This window comes from Pseudorasbora parva, chromosome 3 (assembly GCF_024679245.1).
Source record: "Pseudorasbora parva isolate DD20220531a chromosome 3, ASM2467924v1, whole genome shotgun sequence".
Taxonomy (NCBI): Eukaryota; Metazoa; Chordata; class Actinopteri; order Cypriniformes; family Gobionidae; genus Pseudorasbora; species Pseudorasbora parva.
This window is the reverse complement of record NC_090174.1, coordinates 61816294-61841578: the sequence shown is the minus strand read 5'-3', so window position 1 is coordinate 61841578 and position 25285 is coordinate 61816294. Positions and strand designations below refer to the sequence as shown.

General features: G+C 35.8%; 1 protein-coding gene across 2 annotated transcripts in view; it reads left to right on the top strand.

The window, feature by feature from the left end:
- Nucleotides 1-23992, top strand: part of LOC137071587 (carbohydrate-responsive element-binding protein-like) — a 67172-nt gene extending 43180 nt beyond the window's left edge. Inside the window, exons 12-17 of one of the 2 annotated variants that reach the window (XR_010904455.1) lie at nt 3703-3800; nt 7082-7201; nt 17382-17509; nt 19706-19829; nt 21062-21186; nt 23389-23521. Coding sequence is in view for 1 of the 2 variants with exons in the window: in XM_067439716.1 (XP_067295817.1) it covers nt 3703-3800; nt 7082-7201; nt 17382-17509; nt 19706-19829; nt 21057-21186; nt 23389-23513 (725 nt within the window). In the remaining variant the exon portion in view is untranslated. Of the gene's footprint in view, nt 1-3702; nt 3801-7081; nt 7202-17381; nt 17510-19705; nt 19830-21056; nt 21187-23388 lie in introns of both variants that reach the window. The other variant, XM_067439716.1, reaches the window with a different exon arrangement.
- Nucleotides 23993-25285: the final 1293 nt, after the last annotated feature.

Sequence of the window (25285 nt, the reverse complement as noted above, 5' to 3'; positions counted from 1 at the left end):
GATATAAAGTCACAATTGCGTGATATATTGTCACAATTCTGAGATATAAAGTCACAATTGTGTGATATAAAGTCACAATTCTGTGATATAAAGTCACAATTGTGTGATATAAAGTCACAATTGCGTGATATATTGTCACAATTCTGAGATATAAAGTCACAATTGCGTGATATAAAGTCACAATTCTGAGATATAAAGTCACAATTGTGTGATATAAACTCGCAATTCTGAGATATAAAGTCACAATTGTGTGATATAAAGTCACAATTGTGTGATATAAAGTCACAATTGTGTGATATAAAGTCACAATTGTGTGATATAAAGTCACAATTGCGTGATATAAAGTCACAATTGTGAGATATAAAGTCAGAATTGTGAGATATAAAGTCAGAATTGTGAGATATAAAGTCAGAATTGTGTGATATAAAGTCAGAATTGTGTGATATAAAGTCACAATTGTGTGATATAAAGTCACAATTGTGTGATATAAAGTCACAATTGTGTGATATAAACTCGCAATTCCGTGATATAAAGTCACAATTGTGTGATATAAAGTCACAATTGCGTGATATAAAGTCACAATTGTGTGATATAAAGTCACAATTGCGTGATATAAAGTCACAATTGTGTGATATAAAGTCAGAATTGTGTGATATAAAGTCACAATTGTGTGATATAAAGTCACAATTGCGTGATATAAAGTCACAATTGCGTGATATAAAGTCACAATTGTGTGATATAAAGTCACAATTGTGTGATATAAAGTCACAATTGCGTGATATAAAGTCACAATTGTGTGATATAAAGTCACAATTGTGTGATATAAAGTCACAATTGCGTGATATAAAGTCACAATTGTGTGATATAAAGTCACAATTGCGTGATATAAAGTCACAATTGTGTGATATAAAGTCACATTTGCGTGATATAAAGTCACAATTGTGTGATATAAAGTCACAATTGTGTGATATAAAGTCACAATTGTGTGATATAAAGTCACAATTGTGTGATATAAAGTCACAATTGCGTGATATAAAGTCACAATTGCGTGATATAAAGTCACAATTGTGTGATATAAAGTCACAATTGTGTGATATAAAGTCACAATTGTGTGATATAAAGTCACAATTGTGTGATATAAAGTCACAATTGCGTGATATAAAGTCACAATTGTGTGATATAAAGTCACAATTGTGTGATGTAAACTCGCAATTCCGTGATATAAAGTCACAATTGTGTGATATAAAGTCACAATTGTGTGATATAAAGTCACAATTGCGTGATATAAAGTCACAATTGTGTGATATAAAGTCACAATTGCGTGATATAAAGTCACAATTGTGTGATATAAAGTCACAATTGTGTGATATAAAGTCACAATTCTGTGATATAAAGTCACAATTGTGTGATATAAAGTCACAATTGTGTGATATAAAGTCACAATTGTGTGATATAAACTCGCAATTGCGTGATATAAAGTCACAATTGTGATATAAAGTCACAATTGTGTGATATAAAGTCACATTTGTGTGATATAAAGTCACAATTGTGTGATATAAAGTCACAATTGCGTGATATAAAGTCACAATTGTGTGATATAAAGTCACAATTGTGTGATATAAAGTCACAATTGCGTGATATAAAGTCACAATTGTGTGATATAAAGTCACAATTGTGTGATATAAAGTCACAATTGTGTGATATAAAGTCAGAATTGTGTGATATAAAGTCACAATTGTGTGATATAAAGTCACATTTGTGTGATATAAAGTCACAATTGCGTGATATAAAGTCACAATTGTGTGATATAAAGTCACATTTGTGTGATATAAAGTCACAATTGTGTGATATAAAGTCACAATTGTGTGATATAAAGTCACAATTGTGTGATATAAAGTCACAATTGCGTGATATAAAGTCACAATTGTGTGATATAAAGTCACAATTGTGTGATATAAAGTCACAATTGCGTGATATAAAGTCACAATTGCGTGATATAAAGTCACAATTGTGTGATATAAAGTCACAATTGCGTGATATAAAGTCACAATTGTGTGATATAAAGTCACAATTGCGTGATATAAAGTCACAATTGTGTGATATAAAGTCACAATTGTGTGATATAAAGTCACAATTGTGTGATATAAAGTCACAATTGTGTGATATAAAGTCACAATTGTGTGATATAAACTCGCAATTCTGTGATATAAAGTCACAATTGTGTGATATAAAGTCACAATTGTGTGATATAAAGTCACAATTGTGTGATATAAAGTCACAATTGTGTGATATAAAGTCACAATTGCGTGATATAAAGTCACAATTCTGTGATATAAACTCGCAATTCTGTGATATAAAGTCAGAATTGTGTGATATAAAGTCACAATTGTGTGATATAAAGTCACAATTCTGTGATATAAAGTCACAATTCTGTGATATAAAGTCACAATTGTGTGATATAAACTCGCAATTCTGTGATATAAAGTCAGAATTGTGTGATATAAAGTCACAATTGCGTGATATAAAGTCACAATTGTGTGATATAAAGTCACAATTCTGTGATATAAAGTCACAATTGTGTGATATAAAGTCACAATTGTGTGATATAAAGTCACAATTGTGTGATATAAACTCGCAATTGCGTGATATAAAGTCACAATTGTGTGATATAAAGTCACAATTGTGTGATATAAAGTCACATTTGTGTGATATAAAGTCACAATTGTGTGATATAAAGTCACAATTGTGTGATATAAACTCGCAATTGCGTGATATAAAGTCACAATTGTGTGATATAAAGTCACAATTGTGTGATATAAAGTCACAATTGTGTGATATAAAGTCACAATTGCGTGATATAAAGTCACAATTGTGTGATATAAAGTCACAATTGTGTGATATAAAGTCACAATTCTGTGATATAAAGTCAGAATTGTGTGATATAAAGTCACAATTGTGTGATATAAACTCGCAATTCTGTGATATAAAGTCAGAATTGTGTGATATAAAGTCACAATTGTGTGATATAAAGTCACAATTGCGTGATATAAAGTCACAATTGTGTGATATAAAGTCACAATTGTGTGATATAAAGTCACAATTGTGTGATATAAAGTCACAATTGTGTGATATAAAGTCACAATTGTGTGATATAAAGTCACAATTGTGTGATATAAACTCGCAATTCTGTGATATAGTCACAATTGTGTGATATAAACTCGCAATTCTGTGATATAAAGTCACAATTGTGTGATATAAAGTCACAATTGTGTGATATAAAGTCACAATTGTGTGATATAAAGTCACAATTGTGTGATATAAAGTCACAATTGCGTGATATAAAGTCACAATTGTGTGATATAAACTCGCAATTCTGTGATATAAAGTCACAATTGTGTGATATAAAGTCACAATTGTGTGATATAAACTCGCAATTCTGACTGAGAAATAAAAATCACGCAATTGCGAGTTTATATCTCAGATTTGTGACTTTAAAACTCGCAATTGTGAGGAAAAAAGGTCAGAATTCTGAGATAAAAAGTCGCAATTACTCTTTTTATTTTTTTATTTAGTGGCGGAAACGGGCTTCCATACAAAAGTAATGAAATGTGTAGAAGCCTAATTTATTTATTTATTTTCTTTCTTTATTTTTTGTTCTGTGGCAGAAATAAGCATCCATAGAAATGTCGTGTGTATTTTTAGTTACTTTTTCAGGAAACATGGGGCAGACGTCACCTACATATCCACCGGAGAAAACCCCAGAGGAGTTACCCGGACAGGCCAAGATGGAGTCCTCAAGAGTAAGAACACTGCACATGTTTGCGTCATAACCAGAGTTGGGGAGAAATTAAATACATTAGTTACGTATATTTGAAATACAACATTTGATTAACTGTATTTCATTACAGTAAAATTTTAAATGGGTGTTAATCAAATTACAGTTACAGTCTTGTTCAAAATAATAGCAGTACAATGTGACTAACCAGAATAATCAAGGTTTTTCGTATATTTTTTTATTGCAACGTGGCAAACAAGTTACCAGTAGGTTCAGTAGATTCTCAGAAAACAAATGAGACCCAGCATTCATGATATGCACGCTCTTAAGGCTGTGCAATTGGGCAATTAGTTGAATTAGTTGAAAGGGGTGTGTTCAAAAAAATAGCAGTGTGGCATTCAATCACTGAGGTCATCAATTTTGTGAAGAAACAGGTGTGAATCAGGTGGCCCCTATTTAAGGATGAAGCCAACACTTGTTTAACATGCATTTGAAAGCTGAGGAAAATGGGTCGTTCAAGACATTGTTCAGAAGAACAGCGTACTTTGATTAAAAAGTTGATTAGAGAGGGGAAAACCTATAAAGAGGTGCAAAAAATGATAGGCTGTTCAGCTAAAATGATCTCCAATGCCTTAAAATGGAGAGCAAAACCAGAGAGACGTGGAAGAAAACGGAAGACAACCATCAAAATGGATAGAAGAATAACCAGAATGGCAAAGGCTCAGCCAATGATCACCTCCAGGATGATCAAAGACAGTCTGGAGTTACCTGTAAGTACTGTGACAGTTAGAAGACGTCTGTGTGAAGCTAATCTATTTTCAAGAATCCCCCGCAAAGTCCCTCTGTTAATAAAAAAGGCATGTGCAGAAGAGGTTACAATTTGCCAAAGAACACATCAACTGGCCTAAAGAGAAATGGAGGAACATTTTGTGGACTGATGAGAGTAAAATTGTTCTTTTTGGGTCCAAGGGCCACAGGCAGTTTGTGAGACGACCCCCAAACTCTGAATTCAAGCCACAGTACACAGTGAAGACAGTGAAGCATGGAGGTGCAAGCATCATGATATGGGCATGTTTCTCCTACTATGGTGTTGGGCCTATTTATCGCATACCAGGGATCATGGATCAGTTTGCATATGTTAAAATACTTGAAGAGGTCATGTTGCCCTATGCTGAAGAGGACATGCCCTTGAAACGGTTGTTTCAACAAGACAATGACCCAAAACACACTAGTAAACGGGCAAAGTCTTGGTTCCAAACCAACAAAATTAATGTTATGGAGTGGCCAGCCCAATCTCCAGACCTTAATCCAATTGAGAACTTGTGATGGTGTAGTGACTGGAAGTCAGGGATAATGTGTTGTATTTGCCCATCCAGTGAGTCTCTTAGGGCGGTGTATTTATCCAGTGGAGGAGGAAGTGTGCCTCTGTCTCCACTGCTCCTGATCTACACTCTCTACAGATACGCTCTTCTGTGGGCAGCCATGTCTTCTTATGCCGCCCTCTTTCTATGGCCAGTGTGTGGTCACTCAGCCTGTACTTGGTTAATAACGCTCTGTGTGTTGTGTTTCTGACTGAGATGAGATAGTTAGCCAGACTGTACTCTCTGTTTAGTCCCAGATAACATTGGAGACGGCTTTGCTCTTTGGTTTGATGTTTCCAATGCTGCATATATGCCTCTCTCTCGTTTTTCATTATTTCTTTGATTTCTGCAGATTTTACAGGAGCAGTGGTATACGCTTTGTTCATCAGTTCTGACACCATTACACAGAGATTACTTTTTTTCTGGGTTTGTAGGGCTTTAAACTGAAGATCATCTTTAGAGCTTGAGTGTAGGTGGATCCAGAACTTCAAGGCTCTTTTTTTAATGGTTAGATTAAGGGGCAGTCGGCCAGCTCCGCCCTGCATGCGTTGTTCGGTGTGTTTCTGTGGACGTGGAGGATGTTTCGACAGAACTCTACATGTAGGCCTTCTACAGGGTGTTTGTCCCAGACCTTGTGGCTGAAGTTACTCGCTGGGCCCCAGACCTCACTTCCGTACAGTGCAATGGGCAGGATGACGCTATCGAATATCTTTGTCCAGATTCTAATGGGGATGTCTATTTTGAATAATTTTATTCGTATAGCGTGCAGGGCTCTGCGGGCTTTTGCAAGTAATGTTTTAATTGCTAATTTAAAGTTTCCAGTGGGTGTTAAAACCAGCATTATCCAAACTTAAATGGTTGCAATTCAAGAATGCTTTGCTGTATAGACATAAGTTTGGTCTTATTTTAAAGAAGACAGTCAGCAGAGTATTGCTCAAGAGAAATCCCTTAAAACAATGAACGTATACATTTAAATTTACTGTAAATCAAATATACTGTACTAGATATTTAATATAATATATATGTTACAAAATAATTTGTACTCTGAAATTACTATCAAATCAAAGCCATATGTATAATTAATTTGTGTTCCAAATTTGAAGTTGATGTCACAAAAATTGAACTTCCCATGAAATTTTGTTTACGCGCTGTACCACAAATAGCCACCGGGTGTCATTGAAATAGCAGATATAGAACCGACTCAGACCTCAGACGATATGTGTTTTGTCAAGATTAGAAAAGGTTTTTATTACAAAGTAGTTAAATAAATATAAAACATGACGATGCCACTTGGGGAGGAGCCCGCTAGAATCATTTAGAGCACCGCTTCAATTGTAACGCAAGGTCTGATTTCAAAATGGCGTACACAGGATGAATCTTGAGTTTGTAAGCTTTCAAATGATATATAGTTTGATATATATAGTTTCAACATTAGATCAGGATAAATATAGGATATTTATGTTATGTTTTAAACATGCAGTGGCAAATGGGCCCACCAGAGCAGGGGGTGAAAACTTTTGAACAGTATGATGTGAAAATGTTTAAAGATCATATTTTTCATGTAGTGCTGACCTTCAGAAGCTAATAACTACATGTTTTTTTAGAAGACAAAATCAATACAATTCACCCTGTTCATCCAATTCAAAAAGCGTCGCGTTGCCTTCTTGAGCGTCAGTATTTCTTTTTTCTTTGCTCTAAGATTGTCTGCATTTTTTGTTTCAAGAAATATTTTTGAAAATGGATATTGTTTAAAATAAAATGCAGAGTCCTATGTTTGTGTTACACACCTTATTAGTATTCTAAAGTATTTAGATTAAGTTGCAAATCTTGTGTAATCTAACAAAATGCTTGTATCCGTAGTGAAAAACATTTAAAAGCAACCTTCCCAACCCTGTCAATAAGCACTCGGTTTGTGTTGTGGTACTCATGTTGTGTTGTTTCACAGACAGACACACGACGGATCACACACATTTCTGCCGAGCAGAAGAGACGGTTCAACATCAAACTCGGCTTCGATACGCTTCACAGTCTGGTGACCACGCTCAGCTCACAGCCAAGTATAAAGGTAACTCTTCTCAGTGACTACAGCAGTCTCCTCTTGTGAAAAAGAAGAGTTATGTGCACTTCAAATCTTAAAAGTACATTAAAAAAGGTAAATAATATGCAGTTAAAGGGATAGCTCACCCTAAAATTATGATTAACTGATCATTTACTGGCCATGGTGCTGTACACCCTTTAATTTATGGACAACAAAATGAGAAAAATTAAAAAATGTCCCGCCCACACTGCCATTATATGGATGAGCGCAAAAACTGTACCTTTTGTGGTCTGAAAAAGAAAGAAGGGCATTAATCTTAGAACATTAGAACAACATCAGGGTGAGTAAATTATGACTTTATTTTCATTATAGGGGCAACTATCCCTTTAACTTTTAGAAAACATTCAGTTCGCACATAAAGGGATAGCTCATCCAAAAATGTAAATTAGCCCATGATTTACTCTCTCTCAAGCCATCCTAGGTGTGTATGACTTTCTTCTGTCAGACGAATGCAATCAGTTATATTAAAAAAATGTCCTGGCTCGTCCCAGCTTTATTTTTTATTTTTTTATTGACATACAGACACACAAACCACAATAGTGCAGTAATTGACAATCGAGTAATTACATAATTCTAGAAGTGAAATAAAAGTGTGTTAATGTATACTTACATTATATATTTATGTATCTTAATTAATGTATCTTCCCAGCTTTATAATGGCTGCGAATGGAGGATTTGATTTTGAAGCCCAAAAAAGTACATCCATCCATATATCATAATAGTGCATATATCTATTATAAAAGTGCATCCATCTATCCATTATAAAAGTGCATCTATCATCATAAAAGTGCATCTATCATCATAAAAGTGCATCTATCATCATAAAAGTGCATCCATCATCATAAAAGTGCATCTATCATCATAAAAGTGCATCTATCCATTATAAAAGTGCATCCATCATCATAAAAGTGCATCTATCCATTATAAAAGTACATCTATCCATTATAAAAGTGCATCTATCATCATAAAAGTACATCTATCCATTATAAAAGTACATCCATCCATCATAAAAGTGCATCTGTCCATTATAAAAGTGCATCTATCCATCATAAAAGTGCATCTATCATCATAAAAGTGCATCTATCCATCATAAAAGTGCATCTATCATCATAAAAGTGCATCCATCATAAAGGAGCATCTATCATCATAAAAGTGCATCTATCATCATAAAAGTGCATCTATCCATCATAAAAGTTCATCTATCCATCATAAAAGTGCATCTATCATAAAAGTGCATCTATCATCATAAAAGTGCATCTATCCATCATAAAAGTGCATCTATCATCATAAAAGTGCATCTATCATCATAAAAGTGCATCTATCATCATAAAGGAGCATCTATCATCATAAAAGTGCATCTATCATCATAAAAGTGCATCTATCATCATAAAGGAGCATCTATCATCATAAAAGTGCATCTATCCATCATAAAAGTGCATCTGTCCATCATAAAAGTGCATCTATCCATCATAAAAGTGCATCTGTCCATCATAAAAGTGCATCTATCATCATAAAAGTGCATCTATCATCATAAAAGTGCATCTATCCATCATAAAAGTTCATCTATCCATCATAAAAGTGCATCTATCCATCATAAAAGTGCATCTATCATCATAAAAGTGCATCTATCATCATAAAAGTGCATCTATCATCATAAAGGAGCATCTATCATCATAAAAGTGCATCTATCATCATAAAAGTGCATCTATCATCATAAAAGTGCATCTATCCATCATAAAAGTGCATCTATCCATCATAAAAGTTCATCTATCCATCATAAAAGTGCATCTATCATCATAAAAGTGCATCTATCATCATAAAAGTGCATCTATCCATCATAAAAGTGCATCTATCATCATAAAAGTGCATCTATCATCATAAAGGAGCATCTATCATCATAAAAGTGCATCTATCATCATAAAAGTGCATCTATCATCATAAAGGAGCATCTATCATCATAAAAGTGCATCTATCCATCATAAAAGTGCATCTGTCCATCATAAAAGTGCATCTATCCATCATAAAAGTGCATCTGTCCATCATAAAAGTGCATCTATCATCATAAAAGTGCATCTATCATCATAAAAGTGCATCTATCCATCATAAAAGTTCATCTATCCATCATAAAAGTGCATCTATCCATCATAAAAGTGCATCTATCATCATAAAAGTGCATCTATCATCATAAAAGTGCATCTATCATCATAAAGGAGCATCTATCATCATAAAAGTGCATCTATCATCATAAAAGTGCATCTATCATCATAAAAGTGCATCTATCCATCATAAAAGTGCATCTGTCCATCATAAAAGTGCATCTATCCATCATAAAAGTGCATCTGTCCATCATAAAAGTGCATCTATCCATCATAAAAGTGCATCTGTCCATCATAAAAGTGCATCTATCCATCCTAAAAGTGCATCTGTCCATCATAAAAGTGCATCTATCATCATAAAAGTGCATCTATCCATCATAAAAGTGCATCTATCCATCATAATAGTGCATCTATCCATCATAAAAGTGCATCTATCCATCATAAAAGTGCATCCATCCATCATAAAAGTGCATCCATCCATCATAAAAGTGCATCCATCCTTCATAAAAGTGCATCCATCATCATAAAAGTGCATCTATCATCATAAAAGTGCATCTATCATCATAAAAGTGCATCTATCCATCATAAAAGTGCATCTATCCATCATAAAAGTGCATCTATCCATCATAAAAGTGCATCTATCATCATAAAAGTGCATCTATCATCATAAAAGTGCATCTATCATCATAAAAGTGCATCTATCCATCATAAAAGTGCATCTATCCATCATAAAAGTGCATCTATCCATCATAAAAGTGCATCTATCATCATAAAAGTGCATCTATCATCATAAAAGTGCATCTATCCATCATAAAAGTGCATCTATCATCATAAAAGTGCATCTATCCATCATAAAAGTGCATCTATCCATCATAAAAGTGCATCTAACCATCATAAAAGTGCATCTATCCATCATAAAAGTGCATCTATCCGTCATAAAAGTGCATCTATCCATCATAAAAGTGCATCTATCATCATAAAAGTGCATCCATCCATCATAAAAGTGCATCTATCCATCATAAAAGTGCATCTATCATCATAAAAGTGCATCTATCCATCATAAAAGTGCATCTATCCATCATAAAAGTGCATCTATCCGTCATAAAAGTGCATCTATCCGTCATAAAAGTGCATCTATCCATCATAAAAGTGCATCTATCATCATAAAAGTGCATCTATCATCATAAAAGTGCATCCATCCATCATAAAAGTGCATCTATCATCATAAAAGTGCATCTATCCATCATAAAAGTGCATCTATCCGTCATAAAAGTGCATCTATCCATCATAAAAGTGCATCTATCATCATAAAAGTGCATCTATCATCATAAAAGTGCATCCATCCATCATAAAAGTGCATCTATCCATCATAAAAGTGCATCTATCATCATAAAAGTGCATCTATCCGTCATAAAAGTGCATCTATCCATCATAAAAGTGCATCTATCATCATAAAAGTGCATCTATCATCATAAAAGTGCATCTATCCATCATAAAAGTGCATCTATCATCATAAAAGTGCATCTATCCATCATAAAAGTGCATCTAACCATCATAAAAGTGCATCTATCCATCATAAAAGTGCATCTATCCGTCATAAAAGTGCATCTATCCATCATAAAAGTGCATCCATCCATCATAAAAGTGCATCCATCCATCATAAAAGTGCATCTATCCATTATAAAAGTGCATCTATCCATCATAAAAGTGCATCTATCCATTATAAAAGTGCATCTATCCATCATAAAAGTGCATCTATCCATCATAAAAGTGCATCTATCCATTATAATAGTGCATCTATCCATCATAAAAGTGCATCTATCATCATAAAAGTGCATCTATCCATCATAAAAGTGCATCTATCCATCATAAAAGTGCATCCATCCATCATAAAAGTGCATCCATCCATCATAAAAGTGCATCTATCATCATAAAAGTGCATCTATCATCATAAAAGTGCATCTATCCATTATAATAGTGCATCTATCCATCATAAAAGTGCATCTATCATCATAAAAGTGCATCTATCCATTATAAAAGTGCATCTATCCATCATAAAAGTGCATCCATCCATCATAAAAGTGCATCTATCCATCATAAAAGTGCATCTATCCATTATAAAAGTGCATCTATCCATTATAAAAGTGCATCTATCCATCATAAAAGTGCATCTATCCATCATAAAAGTGCATCTATCCATCATAAAAGTGCATCTATCCATCATAAAAGTGCATCTATCCATCATAAAAGTGCATCTATCATCATAAAAGTGCATCTATCCATCATAAAAGTGCATCTATCATCATAAAAGTGCATCTATCATCATAAAAGTGCATCTATCATCATAAAAGTGCATCTATCCATCATAAAAGTGCATCTATCATCATAAAAGTGCATCTATCCATCATAAAAGTGCATCTATCATCATAAAAGTGCATCTATCCATCATAAAAGTGCATCTATCATCATAAAAGTGCATCTATCCATCATAAAAGTGCATCTATCCATCATAAAAGTGCATCTGTCCATCATAAAAGTGCATCTATCCATCATAAAAGTGCATCTATCCATCATAAAAGTGCATCTGTCCATCATAAAAGTGCATCTATCCATCATAAAAGTGCATCTGTCCATCATAAAAGTGCATCTATCCATCATAAAAGTGCATCCATCCATCATAAAAGTGCATCTATCCATCATAAAAGTGCATCTATCCATCATAAAAGTGCATCTATCCATCATAAAAGTGCATCTATCCTCATAAAAGTGCATCTATCCATCATAAAAGTGCATCTGTCCATCATAAAAGTGCATCTATCCATTATATTAGTGCATCTATCCATCATAAAAGTGCATCTATCCATCATAAAAGTGCATCTATCCATCATAAAAGTGCATCTATCCATTATAATAGTGCATCCATCCATCATAAAAGTGCATCTATCCGTCATAAAAGTGCATCTATCCATCATAAAAGTGCATCCATCCATCATAAAAGTGCATCCATCCATCATAAAAGTGCATCTATCCATCATAAAAGTGCATCTATCCATCATAAAAGTGCATCTGTCCATCATAAAAGTGCATCTGTCCATCATAAAAGTGCATCTGTCCATCATAAAAGTGCATCTGTCCATCATAAAAGTGCATCTATCCATTATAAAAGTGCATCTATCCATCATAAAAGTGCATCTATCCATCATAAAAGTGCATCTATCCATTATAATAGTGCATCTATCCATCATAAAAGTGCATCTATCATCATAAAAGTGCATCTATCCATCATAAAAGTGCATCTATCCATCATAAAAGTGCATCCATCCATCATAAAAGTGCATCTATCCATCATAAAAGTGCATCTATCCATCATAAAAGTGCATCTATCCATCATAAAAGTGCATCCATCCATCATAAAAGTGCATCTATCCATCATAAAAGTGCATCTATCCATCATAAAAGTGCATCTATCCATCATAAAAGTGCATCTATCCATCATAAAAGTGCATCTGTCCATCATAAAAGTGCATCTATCCATCATAAAAGTGCATCTATTCATCATAAAAGTGCATCTATCCATCATAAAAGTGCATCTATCCATCATAAAAGTGCATCTATCATCATAAAAGTGCATCTATCATCATAAAAGTGCATCTATCCATCATAAAAGTGCATCTATCATCATAAAAGTGCATCTATCCATCATAAAAGTGCATCTATCCATCATAAAAGTGCATCTAACCATCATAAAAGTGCATCTATCCATCATAAAAGTGCATCTATCCGTCATAAAAGTGCATCTATCCATCATAAAAGTGCATCTATCATCATAAAAGTGCATCCATCCATCATAAAAGTGCATCTATCCATCATAAAAGTGCATCTATCATCATAAAAGTGCATCTATCCATCATAAAAGTGCATCTATCCATCATAAAAGTGCATCTATCCGTCATAAAAGTGCATCTATCCGTCATAAAAGTGCATCTATCCATCATAAAAGTGCATCTATCATCATAAAAGTGCATCTATCATCATAAAAGTGCATCCATCCATCATAAAAGTGCATCTATCATCATAAAAGTGCATCTATCCATCATAAAAGTGCATCTATCATCATAAAAGTGCATCTATCCGTCATAAAAGTGCATCTATCCATCATAAAAGTGCATCTATCATCATAAAAGTGCATCTATCATCATAAAAGTGCATCCATCCATCATAAAAGTGCATCTATCCATCATAAAAGTGCATCTATCATCATAAAAGTGCATCTATCCGTCATAAAAGTGCATCTATCATCATAAAAGTGCATCTATCATCATAAAAGTGCATCTATCCATCATAAAAGTGCATCTATCCATCATAAAAGTGCATCTATCATCATAAAAGTGCATCTATCCATCATAAAAGTGCATCTATCCATCATAAAAGTGCATCTAACCATCATAAAAGTGCATCTATCCATCATAAAAGTGCATCTGTCCATCATAAAAGTGCATCTATCCATCATAAAAGTGCATCTGTCCATCATAAAAGTGCATCTATCCATCATAAAAGTGCATCCATCCATCATAAAAGTGCATCTATCCATCATAAAAGTGCATCTATCCATCATAAAAGTGCATCTATCCATCATAAAAGTGCATCTATCCTCATAAAAGTGCATCTATCCATCATAAAAGTGCATCTGTCCATCATAAAAGTGCATCTATCCATTATATTAGTGCATCTATCCATCATAAAAGTGCATCTATCCATCATAAAAGTGCATCTATCCATCATAAAAGTGCATCTATCCATTATAATAGTGCATCCATCCATCATAAAAGTGCATCCATCCGTCATAAAAGTGCATCTATCCGTCATAAAAGTGCATCCATCCATCATAAAAGTGCATCCATCCATCATAAAAGTGCATCTATCCATCATAAAAGTGCATCTATCCATCATAAAAGTGCATCTATCCATCATAAAAGTGCATCTGTCCATCATAAAAGTGCATCTGTCCATCATAAAAGTGCATCTGTCCATCATAAAAGTGCATCTGTCCATCATAAAAGTGCATCTATCCATTATAAAAGTGCATCTATCCATCATAAAAGTGCATCTATCCATCATAAAAGTGCATCTATCCATCATAATAGTGCATCTATCCATCATAAAAGTGCATCTATCATCATAAAAGTGCATCTATCCATCATAAAAGTGCATCTATCCATCATAAAAGTGCATCCATCCATCATAAAAGTGCATCTATCCATCATAAAAGTGCATCTATCCATCATAAAAGTGCATCTATCCATCATAAAAGTGCATCCATCCATCATAAAAGTGCATCCATCCATCATAAAAGTGCATCTATCCATCATAAAAGTGCATCTATCCATCATAAAAGTGCATCTATCCATCATAAAAGTGCATCTATCCATCATAAAAGTGCATCTGTCCATCATAAAAGTGCATCTATCCATCATAAAAGTGCATCTATTCATCATAAAAGTGCATCTATCCATCATAAAAGTGCATCTATCCATCATAAAAGTGCATCTATCCATCATAAAAGTGCATCTATCCTCATAAAAGTGCATCTATCCATCATAAAAGTGCATCTGTCCATCATAAAAGTGCATCTATCCATTATATTAGTGCATCTATCCATCATAAAAGTGCATCTATCCATCATAAAAGTGCATCTATCCATCATAAAAGTGCATCTATCCATTATAATAGTGCATCCATCCATCATAAAAGTGCATCTATCCATTATAATAGTGCATCTATCCATCATAAAAGTGCATCTATCCATCATAAAAGTGCATCCATCCATCATAAAAGTGCATCCATCCTTCATAAAAGTGCATCTATCCATCATAAAAGTGCATCTATCCATCATAAAAGTGCATCTATCCATCATAAAAGTGCATCTATCATCATAAAAGTGCATCTATCATCATAAAAGTGCATCTATCATCATAAAAGTGCATCTATCCATCATAAAAGTGCATCTATCATCATAAAAGTGCATCTATCCATCATAAAAGTTCATCTATCCATCATAAAAGTTCATCTATCCATCATAAAAGTGCATCTATCATCATAAAAGTGCATCTATCCGTCATAAAAGTGCATCTATCCATCATAAAAGTGCATCTATCATCATAAAAGTGCATCCATCCATCATAAAAGTGCATCTATCCATCATAAAAGTGCATCTATCATCATAAAAGTGCATCTATCCATCATAAAAGTGCATCTATCCATCATAAAAGTGCATCTATCCATCATAAAAGTGCATCTATCCATCATAAAAGTGCATCTGTCCATCATAAACGTGCATCTAGTGATGTTACGTCTGACACGATGCTTGCTGACACGTCTGCTACGATGCTTGCTTCAAACTCGAACGGTCCTCGCAGTGAACCACTGCTTCGGAGCTTGTATCATTACGTCACTAGTCACGTGAAAATGCCTTCTGAAGCAAACACACTGCTTCACTCCTGTCGTGAACCACCTGACTGCTTTGACAGTGTTGACAGGTTTGAAACCTGCCGGTTGTATTTCTTATGTGCTTTCACACATGATACTGCCATGCTAAAAAACAAATAAAACAATAAATAAATAAATAAAACTATAGAAACCATTACTGAAATTCTATTGCATTTAATGGGTTTCATGGGAATTTTATTGGTTGTAATGGGAATTATAGTGGTCTCTGTGGCTCTCTTCTGATAGGTGTTGGGTTCTATTGGTGGGGGCATCACATCCTAATGGAATATGTTCCACACACGAAAAAAAAAAACTTTTTAAAGCTGGTCTGATCTTCTGTCCTTGTCTAAAGAAATAATTACACACACACATCATGATAATGTTTTATTATCAAGGTGAACACATGAAATTCATCAGTATCTGTAAAGTTCACATAAATGAGTTTCACAGCACTAACACTGTTTCATCTTTGATCGCCTCGGTAAACCCGTAATAAACGGGGCGTGAACATAAGCCTATACTTGCATTTTCTGGTTGTCAGCTTTGTTGCATTACATTTACTTCACCAGGAGATGGTGCTGCAATTTCTACCTGAATGAAGCTTCGAGTAATGAACCATTTTCGACACAATTGTATCAGAAAGCAATAATGCTTCGAAACGCCTTATTTGGCCATCACTAAGTGCATCTATCCATCATAAAAATGCATCTATCCTGTCATGTAACACACAAGAGAAAACCGGTGCGAGGACTCAAGTGCAAAGGAGTGTATTTATTATAACAAAAGAAACATAAACACAAAACCCACAATGGGGCAAAACACATAATCAGAGGACACATATAAACTCAAAAACCATACCAGTGGGGAAACGTAGACATACAAGGATCCAACAACAGACTGACAAACACAAGGAGCTTATAAAGGGAAGAAATCAAGAGGGAACAGGTGGGAGAAATCAACACTAATCAGATAACAAGGGGGAGGGATCAGACAATTACATGAGCACATGCAAGACATGACAAAACCCACATGTGCACACAAGACCGGACAGGCATGTGACATATCCATTATAAAAGTGCATCCCTCCATCATAAAAGTGCATCCCTCCATCATAAAAGTGCATCCCTCCATCACAAAAATGCATCCATCCATCATAGTGAATCCATGCATTATAAAAGTGAGCTGTGTGGATTTATTTGTAATTTTTTTTGATGGATGGATGCACTCTATTCACTCCCATTATAAAGCTCTGGAGACCTTTTTTAATATAACTCTGATTGTATTCGTCTGAAAGAATACTGATTATAGGGTGAGGGTGAGTAAAGGGACATTTTTTGAGGGACATTTTCATATTTTGGTGAGCTTTCCCTTAAAATATATTATTCTATTAAAGTATATAATTTTCTTAAGTACTTATTAAAAGCATGCAGACGTTACTTCTCATAGAAGAGACTTTTTTATGAGACTTCAGACTGATGCTGTTTGTGACCCTCCGGTTCACTAAGATTGAGACTATCTTCCTCCACCTCACCCTAACGCTCTACTCTCGTTCCCATCGTTCTCAGATCAGTAAGGCCACCACACTGCAGAAGACAGCCGAGTACATCAGTAAGATGCAGCAGGAGAGAGCTCAGCTCCACGAGGAGGCCCAGAGACTGAGAGACGAGATCCTGGTGCTCAACTCTGCCATCAAGTGAGTGTGCTTCAGATGCGTTTGTGAGAGACTGTAACATTAATCAGGGTTTCCGCGGGTCTTTAAAAAAGTCTTAAAGGGGTACTTCAGCGCTGGGAAGATGAATCTGTATTTAAACTGGATCATTAATGTAGTAAAAATGTGAAATTATTTTTGAATTTGGTGCCTTCTAGACTGAGAAAAGACAGAAAATGTGTTTTTGTCTCATGGGGATGAAAAACTACAATTCCCAGAATGCTTCGCTGCCCTGTGAGGCCATTCCCAAAGCCACCGCTACTGGATTACTGTGACTGAGTTGAAGAAGACACTACAATTAAAAACTGAACGTGTCTGTTCAATATAATGATGGAGACGCCTCCTGGATTAGATTACATTTAACGTCATAAATGAGCTGATGAGCTCTCGTGATGAGAGCTGAGGTAAACACACTCGCGGCATACATTCACAGCGTCTCTCCAGTCTGGCGCGTTTCAGTTCATGCCTTTGGAAGCTTAACTTTCATAGAAATTAATTAGAGAAATTAAAAGACTTACATTGCTCAGCATCCGTTTAAATGAGTGCCTGAGCCGAGCTGTGCTGTGAGTGTGATCTCCATTCTCCATGTGCGAGTTGAAAACATCCCTCTGCTGGCTGTAGTCTTTAGCCTTTGGCCAAACATTCCTCCTATGATGCAAATATCGTCAATTTGCGTCACGTGAGGAATTTTTCCAGAAATAAAATGCATAAATCTCTCGTCTCAGGGGGATATGAGGAGGGAAAGCACAATCATTTAAATATACTCCAGGGTTTCTACTGATACAAAGCCATATGCTAATCGCTGAAGTAACCCTTTAATACAATACCCTTTAAGTCTTAATTTGACCTTCCACAATGTAAGCCATTAAAAATGTCTTACATTTGATCAAATTCAATATCATGGCATTATATTAGGGCCCTATCATTGACGTGGACAAAATTTCAGGATCCAGAATCTAATACCAAAATGGTATTTACTGTACACTGCAAAAAAATGCTTTTCTTCTTTTTTTTGTCTTTTTTTTGTCTTTTTTTTGTCTTGTTTCTAGTCCAAACATCTACAAATTCTTGAAACAAGAAGTATTTACTAGACAAGCAAAAGTAATTGTCTTGTTTTGGGGAAAATAACTCTTATAATAAGAGTTTTTGCTTAAAATGAGCTAATCTGCCAGTGGGGTGAGAGAAATACTACAAAATACTTACTTATTTAATTTTTACTTGTCTAGTAAATGTTTCTTAATATAAGAATTTTTTGAAATTTTGACTAAAATACTAAGTAAGAAAAACATTGTTTGCAGTGTATAATGTAGAATGCCACAGAATTTGTCAAATTTTGGATGAATAAATCAAAAGTAGGTCAGTTAAAGAGACAGTTTTCATTTACTCGCCCTATGGTCGTTTCTAACCCATAAGACTTTCCTTCATCATAGAAAGCCATCAAGTCTCTTCAGAAAATTTGGAATAATCTGCTTGATTCATATGGATCAGTTTAAGGATCTCTTTATGAACTTTCTGAAGCGTCAGTGGAAGTTGCTTAGGCTGTCAATTGAGGGACAGAATTTAATTACAAATACCTTTATTTGTATTTCAGAAGATGTACGAAAGTCAGTCAAATCTAATTTAACCATTAAAGCAGAGTACAGAAAAATTTAAATAAAACAAATTAAGCAAAAAAATGTTTTTCCTCAGGATTTTTGTTTTCCAGTACAAATTTAAAACATTTTTTTTAATTTAATGGCATGCAAAATTAAGATATTACGTCTTGTTTCCTGAGAAATTGTTTGAACAAATATCTGTCCTTAGGTATGAAAATTACTTGCATTTGAATTATGTTTATTTTTATCAGCACAAATAACAGATATTTGTTCTTGTTTTAATAATAAAATAGCTATCACATGATTTCTTATCTCAAACTTTTTAGCAATTTTTTGTAAAATTAATTTAAAAAAAAAAAAACATCAAGATCAGTTGGAAATAGTTTTTTTCTCTCCAAGCTTTGAAGTGTCACTAAAACAACTCATTGTGTGCTTAGCAAGTCAATATGTTCTCTAAATGTGAAATGTCTACATTCCCTTCATTTTATTCCTTACATTTTCTTGAATTAAATGTCTTTAATTTACCTTCTCTAGTCCTGCAGAAACCCTGTTGATGTGGGATTGTATTTGACCTCTTTGTATGTAGTGTGTGTCAGCAGCAGCTTCCTGCGACCGGCGTCCCAATAACACGACAGCGGTTCGACCACATGAGAGAGAAGTTCAGAGAGTATGTGAGGGCTCAGACGCTGCAGAACTGGAAGTTCTGGATTGTATCCTACAAAGCTTTGTGTCTCTTCCTAATATGAATGAAAGACTAGGGATACTTCACCCAAAAATGAAAATTCTCTCATCATTTACTCTTCCTCATGACTTTCCTGATGTGTAGGACTTTCTTTCTTCAGATAAACACAAAGATTTTTAGGGACCCCCAGTGATCGTGACGGTAATCCATATTCAGTGGATGAATCAATGTCTTCTGACACAGACGGCCCTATTTTAACGATCTGTGCTCAAGGCGCAGGTGCACTTTAGGGCGTGTCCGAATCCACTTTTGCTAGTTTAACGATGGGAAAACTAGTCTCTTAATGAGTCATTAGTGTGTTTTGGGCGTAACATGCAATAATCCAATCAGAGTCTCATCTCCCTTTCCCTTTAAAAGCCAATTGTGCTCGCACCATAAGTGGATTTGCTATTTACGTGCGAGTGGAAAGGCTTTTCCAGAGAGCAATCCTTTTATTTTTAATATTTAATAATGTGTGTGTATGCTGCTGCACATCCCTGTGTGTGTAATTGTACAGAGTGTACGCGCATAATAAGCTGAGTCTAACACAACCTTTAACTCTTTCCCCGCCAGCGTTTAAAAAAAAAAAAGTTGCCAGTCACCTCCAGGGTTTTTGACCATTTTCACCAAAATTGAATAGCCCATAGAATATTTTGTTTCGTGAAAATCTGAGCATGAAATATATCAAAAAAAGAGATGACTATTTTTATTTAAAAAAATAATAATAATGTTTTATTCTAGCTTCATGCATTCATTTTCTATCAACACTTGAATATGGGTAAGTTTAATAAAAAAGCTACATTTTGAACAAAAAGCTGAGAAAATCACGTTTTTGTGAAAGACTGACTCCAGATCAGATTCAGAGATGATCAGACACAGATGAAGAGATCGAGTCCATCTACACCTCTAATGCTTCAGTCCTGCTCCTCATCTCATTCTCTAACATTAGATAGATTAGATTTATATGATGTTTATTGTTGATGATCACGTTATTTTTCATATGTATCTGTTTACATATGATCGCTTGTTTTACTCTTTACGCTCCAACAATGCTCCTGAACAGACATGGGGCCGTATTCACACATCATTTTATCTTTCCACTAAGAGTTCTCCTAAATGGCAGTACAAGTTCTTAGTTCTGTTCTGTTTTTACCCCTGTTCTGGTGCTGTAAGCAGGATTAACTCATATTTTCCTGAACTGAAGGCATTCCTGTAGTTTAGTATCATCATCGAGCCGCTGTTCGAGTCGTTTAATGGTATGGTGTCTACAGCTAGCGTTGATGACCTGTGTCGAAGCACTCTCTCCTGGCTGGACCAACACTGCTCTCTGCCTGCGCTCAGACCAAGTGAGTGATCCACATCTGTCTTTTTTTAAAGGAAGTGTATGTAAGATTATGGCCAAAGCTGGAACTGCAATCACTTTCAAATGACTGTAGAGCGGTGTATCCCTCTCCCCCTGACTCGAGGTTGCCAGATCAGCTGCACTACTGACTATTTATTATATAATAGCATTAATTATTGAACTGCCAACGTATTTAAAGGGAGAATGTTACATTTGGTCATTTATAGAGACAGAGCGTCCAACACTCTCCATTGACTTTGCATTGCGTGAAGCGGTCGCCTCGTCTTTTCTTATAAATAACAAGAAACAGAACAATGTCTAAAAGCTGATATGTGACAAGGTGTACAGCAAACAAGCTAAAAAACACATAACTAAGTATTTATAAAACGAGCGTTTAAGGAGACAAAAGTGCATACATGCAATAAGACGTGAAGCTTCAGCAGGAAGAATGGGTCAATTTTGGGATCTTGATACTCGGTATGTCTACGTGTGCAGTAAACATGTTGTCAAATATCAAAATGTCAGTTTTATATATTATATTTCCTGTCTCTGATTACTTTCCCCTCCAGTGGGCGTAGTTCTCAGAGTAAAATAACAAGTCGTGCTCCGACTCAAGTGCCTGTATACACTTTTGTGTCCTTAAACGTTTGTTTTTTTGGCTTAACAGCTTATAAAAACATCTGGCTTTTTTTTCCTGTTTTTTTTTTAGCTTGTTTTTTGTACACCTTGTCACATTTCAGCTTTTAGACATTGTTAGTTTTTTTGTTATGATTCAGAAATGACAAAGAGGTCGCTTCCCGCAATAGAAAGTCAGTGAAGACGTTTAGATTGCCCCCCCCCCCCGGTGGGCGTGGCTTCAGATTATGACGCTCTATGACACTCTGTCTCTATAGTTACATTTTGATGTTAAATCCACTTTTAAATATAATTGTTCTATATTATACAGTCTTTAATGCAGCTACATAAGAAGTTAATTAAGGAAAAATGAAGGGTAATCCATTTCTGTGCCGGTCGGTGGTAGGGATACACACGAAGATGAAGGTTCAGGTTATTTGTCCTTGGGGTCAATATGACCGCAATCGACATTTCATTAAAAAAAAAATGGTAGCCTCCTTGTTAGAGCGCCCGACTCTCATGCCGGCCGACCCGGGTTCGAGTCCCGGTCCGAACAGTAGGGGTTACATTGGTGCCGTGACCCGAATGGGACTGAGGTTTAGGGGGGGTGAGTGTAACAGAGGCCAGCTAGTAGTAGTTGCTGTGCGAGTAAACCTCACTCCTCTGACCTCAAGAGACGCTCTAGCGACTGGCACTAGAGGTTGCAGCCTTTAGCCTCCTTGTTAGAGCGCCCGACTCTCATGCCGGCGGACCCAGGTTCGAGTCCCGGTCCGAACAGTAGGGGTTACATTGGTGCCGTGACCCGAATGGGACTGAGGTTTAGGGGGGTGAGTGTAACAGAGGCCAGCTAGTAGTTGTTGCTGTGGGAGTAAACCTCACTCCTCTGACCTCAAGAGATGCTCTAGCGACTGGCACTAGAGGTTGCAGCCTTTAGCCTCCTTGTTAGAGCGCCCGACTCTCCTGCCGGCGGACCCAGGTTCGAGTCCCGGTCCGAACAGTAGGGGTTACATTGGTGCCGTGACCCGGATGGGAGTGCGGTTTAGGGGGAGTGAGTGTAACAGAGCCCAGCTAGTAGTAGTTGCTGTGCGAGTAAACCTCACTCCTCTGACCTCAAGAGACGCTTTAGCGACTGCCGCTAGAGGTTGCAGCCTTTAGCCTCCTTGTTAGAGCGTCCGACTCTCATGCCGGCGGACCCGGGTTTGAGTCCCGGTCCGAACAGAATGGGTTACATCTGGCCCAATCAATCATTTAGTAAACGGCGGTATATTTGTATTTAATGTAAATATGGCATCTAACGGTACTCCAGTAAAAAAAAGATCTGAGATAGAGGACCCACTCACATTTTATTAGCTTCTGACACCAATGCATGTATTAAACAGGACTAGACAGACATGTGACAAATACAGAATTTAACTGACCTCACCACCATTTTACAACAGCGTTAAACCTGCTTATCCAATCAGAAATCATGTCGGATCTACCTGGTGATATCAGTTTTATAGTAATATTCTCTCTCTCTCTCTCTCTCTCTCTCTCTCTCTCTCTCTCTCTCTCTCTCTCTCTCTCTCTCTCTCTCTCTCTCTCTCTCCAGCTGTCTTGAGTTCACTCCGTCTGCTCAGCACCTCCACATCAATCCTCTCAGATCCCAGTCTGGTTCCCGAACAGGCCATCCAGGCAGTCAGTCACGGACATTCATCCCACAGCTACAACCAATGACAGCGCAAGCTCGCAAAACCACAGCCAATCATACGACAGCAACAACCAATGACAGCGCGCTCTCTCACGAATGCAGCCAATGATGCTCTTTCCCACAAATATACGAGTGCTTATTGATGGCAATTGCTTAGCAGGAACTTTCGTTTTTTTGTCCTTTTCATTATTTATAGGAAGAGAGAGGCTGATCAGACTTGATGCGGAGGAAAGGAGGGAATGGACTGAGCATATCAATATATCCGGTTGGGTTGCATTGTTCTCGTGTCGTTTATTGCCTTGCTGTTAAAGACACAGCGTACGTTTCTTCTGTTGATGCTTTAGTTTGTAATTCTCAGATTATCTCTGAATATGAGTGTTTTACAGCGCAGCGAGACACGCTCTGTGCCTCGTTCACATCACATGTCATTCGAGCTTTAGTTTGGCTGCTCTTTCCAGCAGTGTGTGAACTTCCCTCCAGGAATAAATGTAAATGTGACGGTGTTTTTCTCAGAGTGTGTTTGTCTCACAGTGACGGCGTTAGTGTTTGATGGCACATTGCATTGGTCTCATGGCTTTATGTAAAGCATCGGTAGCACAAATGCTTTCTTTTTTCTTTTTTGTGTGAGATGATAGTTTATCTATCTAGCATAAAGTTGAACTATCTTGAGAAGTAACTAGATTTAATATCTACATTACAATAAAAATGTAATTCTATTGTAAAATTATAAAACATTTAAAGCCATCCTTGTGTTCAGACATTAGACAAGTCAATTATTTCATTATGTTTTCATAATTTTAAATGAATTGTGTGTGTGTGTGTATATTTGTGTGTGAGTGAGTGTATGTATATGTACTGTTTGTATGTGTGTTTATACGTATATGCACTGTGTTTGTGTGTGTGTGTGTGTATGTATGTGTGTGTGTGTGTGTGTATATCTATTTGCATGTGTAGATAATATAAACACTCACCTAAAGGATTATTACGAACACCTTTTAATTTCTCATTAACTTCATATGTATGGGTGTCTATATGTACGTACGTGTGTGTGTGTGTGTGTGTGTGTGTGTGTGTGTGTGTGTATATATATATATATCTGTGTGAGTGTATATGTGATTATATGTATTTGTACTGTATATGTGTGTGTATATATATATATGTTTGTTTGTTTGTATGTGTGTGTTTCTACGTATATGTGTGTGTTTATACGTATATGTACTGTATGTGTGTGTGTGTGTGTGTGTATATCTGCACGTGTACACTCACCTAAAGGATTATTAAGAACACCTTTTAATTTCTCATTAATCGACATTTCATTAAAAAAAAAAACTGTATTTCATTAAAAAAAAATGCTCTAGCGACGGGCACTAGAGGTTGCAGCCTTTAGCCTCCTTGTTAGAGCGTCTGACTCTCATGCCAGCGGACCCGGGTTCGAGTCCCGGTCCGAACAGAAGGGGTTACATCTGGCCCAATCAATCATTTAGTAAACGGCGGTATATTTGTATTTAATGTAAATGTGTGTGTTTATACGTATATGTACTGTATGTGTGTGTGTGTGTGTGTGTGTGTGTATATCTGCACGTGTACACTCACCTAAAGGATTATTAAGAACACCTTTTAATTTCTCATTAACTTCATATGTATGGGTGTCTATATGTACGTATGTGTGTGTATGTGTGTATGTGATTATATGTATATGTACTGTATGTGTGTGAGTGTATATGTGATTATATGTATATGTACTGTATGTGTGTGAGTGTATATGTGATTATATGTATTTGTACTGTGTGTGTGTGTG